Source organism: Myotis brandtii, unplaced genomic scaffold (assembly GCF_000412655.1).
Source record: "Myotis brandtii unplaced genomic scaffold, ASM41265v1 scaffold70, whole genome shotgun sequence".
NCBI classification, from domain to species: Eukaryota; Metazoa; Chordata; class Mammalia; order Chiroptera; family Vespertilionidae; genus Myotis; species Myotis brandtii.
This window is the reverse complement of record NW_005370741.1, coordinates 210,331-213,732: the sequence shown is the minus strand read 5'-3', so window position 1 is coordinate 213,732 and position 3,402 is coordinate 210,331. Positions and strand designations below refer to the sequence as shown.

Sequence of the window (3,402 nt, the reverse complement as noted above, 5' to 3'; positions counted from 1 at the left end):
TCCCCCCCCCCCCCCACTCTCTCTCCCCAATACTGGATGGGCTTTGTGATGCCATCCACACTCCTGCTCCACAGGTTTTTGGCATCATCCTGGTTTCCGTCTTTGCCTACGATGCCTTCAAGATCTACCGGACTGAGATCGTGCCCAGGGCCACTCAGGGTGAGTGCCTGAGCTCTGGGAGAGGGGGTGCCCTTCACTCCCTGCCCCAGTGGCCCCAGCCTGACATGCCCTTTCCTGCCTGGCTCCATCTTCACAGGGGACCAGCAGTGACCCAGGACTACAGCCGGAGCAAGGGGACAGTGGAGCTCAGGCACATCTCTCTTGGATTCACTAGCCCCCTAGCCCACTGTCCCCACCCCAGATCGACAGAGATGGAGACTGGCCTGAGAAGTCACGTGGACCTGTTTGTGGGCCTGGTGCTCTAAGATCCGACTCCTGAGGAAGCTGGGCTGAAGAGGGGTGTTATGGAGAGAGGAGTGGGTAGGAGGAAGCTGGTCATTTCCAAATTAAAAGATTCAAATCCTACTGGTCAGTCTTTTTCTTCCCCAGAAGTTAGACATATCAGGAATCCAGGGAATGATCATGGAAATGCTGCCTGGATGGTCCCTTCTCTGGGACTTGGTCTCAGCACTGAGGAAGTGGAGCGCTAGACTGAAGATGCTGAAGGCATCCTTCAACACAGACTTCCATTCCACAGCTCTCTGTGTGCAAGGGCACTTTGTGCTGTGCCTGGTGGCTGGGCACCTGGAGTTCTGTGAGTAGGAACAGCCTTCCAGATGTGAGTGAGTGCCCATCTGCCACTCCTGTGTACACAGATTTGTTAGCGGGTTTGAAAGTTGTTTGCCTGGAGTGTGTTAGAGCTCCCCCTCGTGGTGTGGGGAGGACTTGGCCTGCAGGCCGCAGGGGAGAGGTCAGCCTGTGGCTTCAGATGGCGGCCAGCCAAAGTTCCCAAAAGACAGTCACTGGAAGAGGCATCAGCTCTCATTCCGCTGAAGAGAAAGCAGGCCTGCTTAGGGGACGTGACGTCCTTATTTGTGACTTAGCTGGGACTAGAGCCCAGTGCTCCTAACACCCCAACCGGTGTTTGGTTACTGTACAGAGCCCCCTTACTCGTTTATCTCAGAAAACATGGTCCAACCTCGCTTCCAGCTCCCGCCACCAGTGGGTCCTCCTTCCCAGCTTGCCAGCACCCAGTAAATATTTCCTGAGCATCTTCTGTATGCAAGATCCCTGTGCTGGGCCCCAGGGCTTCAGAGGTGACAGGCGGGCCTGTCCTTTAGCATTCACAGTCTGGGGAAAAGGCAGGCTAATGAAAGGTGGTCATGATTCCCCTCGATAAATGCTCTGGGAGAGCTCTGCTCAGGGGGAGTTTGGAGCAGGCACTGCCACAGCCCGGATAGTCCTGTGCAGCCAGGCTGTCCCCACCCCACAGAATCCAGTGTGGCCTAGCTCAGCAGCTCATCCAAGCTGACTTACTATCTCCACTCTAATGCTTGTTTGCTCCTATCCTGAAATGCCTTCCTTCTTCTGGGGTGCTCCTTCTAGATGCAGGCCCTTCAGCCCTGCCTGGGACTTAAGTCTACCCTGGACTCTGGTAGAGGTGCTCTGCTCCCCTTGGCAATAACCACAGGTCTCTTGATCTGACTTCTCTGGCCTCCTGCTTCTTGTTCTCTTAGCCCCATGTTCTGGCTCCTCAGCAGAGCTGGAATCAACATTTTTGTGTTTCTCTGGTCTCTGCTCGCTGTTCTCGGGGCTTTATGCTTCTCCCGTTCTGAAGACTGGCGGCCGGCCTTGGTGGGGTGGGGTCTAGGCCTCAGAGGAGAGCTAGAAGGGGCTCAGCCAGGGGCATTCAGGAGATGAGTTGCCAGGTGAGGGGATCAGAAGGTGCTCAGGAGAGTCTGGCTGTAAGCCCAGCATGGGGCAGGGATCTGCGTGGAGCAGAATGAGGTCAGGACCAGCCCTGTTTCCTGAGCAGCCATATGACTTCTTCTGGGGTGCTCCTTCTAGATGCAGGCCCTTCAGCCCTGCCTGGGACTTAAGTCTACTCTGGACTCTGGTAGAGGTGCTCTGCTCCCCTTGGTAATAACCACAGGTCTCTTGATCTGACTTCTCTGGCCTCCTGCTTCTTGTGCCATTTTGGTGTGTAGCCCAGTGGTCGGCAAACCGCGGCTTGTGAGCCACACGTGGCTCTTTGGCGGCAAACCGCGGCTCGTGAGCCACATGCGGCTCTTTGGCCCCCTTAGTGTGGCTCTTCCTAAGCCTTAGGAGTACCCTAATTAAGTTAATAACAATGTACCTACCTATATAGTTTAAGTTTAAAAAATTTGGCTCTCAAAAGAAATTTCAATCGTTGTACTGTTGATATTTGGCTCTGTTGACTAATGAGTTTGCCGACCACTGTCTTAGCCCCATGTTCTGACTCCTCAGTAGAGCTGAAACCAACATTTTTTGTGTTTCTCTGGTCTCTGCTCGCTGTTCTCGGGCTTTATGCTTCTCCGTTCTGAAGACTGGCGGCTGGCCTTGGTGGGTGGGTCAAGGCCTCCGAGGAGAGCTAGAAGGGGCTCAGCCAGGGGCATTCAGGAGATGAGTTGCCAGGTGAGGGGATCAGAAGGTGCTCAGGAGAGTCTGGCTGTAAGCCCAGCATGGGGCAGGGATCTGCGTGGAGCAGAATGAGGTCAGGACCAGCCCTGTTTCCTGAGCAGCCATATGACCCAGACCAGACAGTCCCTAGTGGGAGCTCAGAGAGAGCAGAGTGCCATTTTGGTGTGTACCTGCATGTGCATCTGTGCTCGTCTGTGTCTGTGTGAGAAGCAGAGATGAGACAGTGCTCAGGCTTGATCCATAGTGGTTTGGACTCTGTCTGCTGGCCCCAGAGCCTCAGGCTGCCCTCATGATGAAGAAGCTGGGGTTAGTCCTGGGGATCATGGGGAGAGGGACTCCCTGTGGGTTACTTCTAAGGGGCTGCTGACCACAGTGGGACCTGTGCCAACCTCTTCATCTGCATGTCCATCCCCAGCCAGCTCTGCACCTCTCCTGGCACCAGTGGGAAATTCATTTTGGAGGAAATGGGTGTCCCAGGACACTTTAAACCCCTGTGGCCTCAGAGGTGGGGTAGGTGGAGGGTGGCTTCAGCTTTGGCACTAAAATTCCGTTTCCCAGCGTCTAGAATTGGCTCACCCTTCTGGTGCCTTTGTTTCCTCCACTTCGGAAATGTCTCCCTCTGGCCCCTTATCTGGTTGACTGAGCAGAACTGGGACTCATGGCTCTGCTGCCTCAGGGAGACACCTCACTTCTCAGGGCCTCAGTTTCCTCCTCCATAGATGCGGGAAACCTTGGCTGCCACAGCTCGGACACAGGGCAGGGCTGCTTTCCGAGCTCAGGACAGAAAGGACAGGGGCTCAG

At 55.1% G+C, this 3,402-nt stretch overlaps 1 protein-coding gene across 1 annotated transcript in view; it reads left to right on the top strand.

Annotated features, from left to right (window-relative positions):
* CMTM5 (CKLF-like MARVEL transmembrane domain containing 5) overlaps positions 1-525 on the top strand; it is a 3,963-nt gene extending 3,438 nt beyond the window's left edge. The window contains exons 4-5 of the mRNA XM_005882219.2: positions 75-159; positions 257-525. Coding sequence (XP_005882281.1) covers positions 75-159; positions 257-270 — 99 coding nt within the window. The 3' untranslated portion in view covers positions 271-525. The remainder of the gene's footprint in view (positions 1-74; positions 160-256) is intronic.
* The last annotated feature ends 2,877 nt before the right edge of the window (positions 526-3,402 follow it).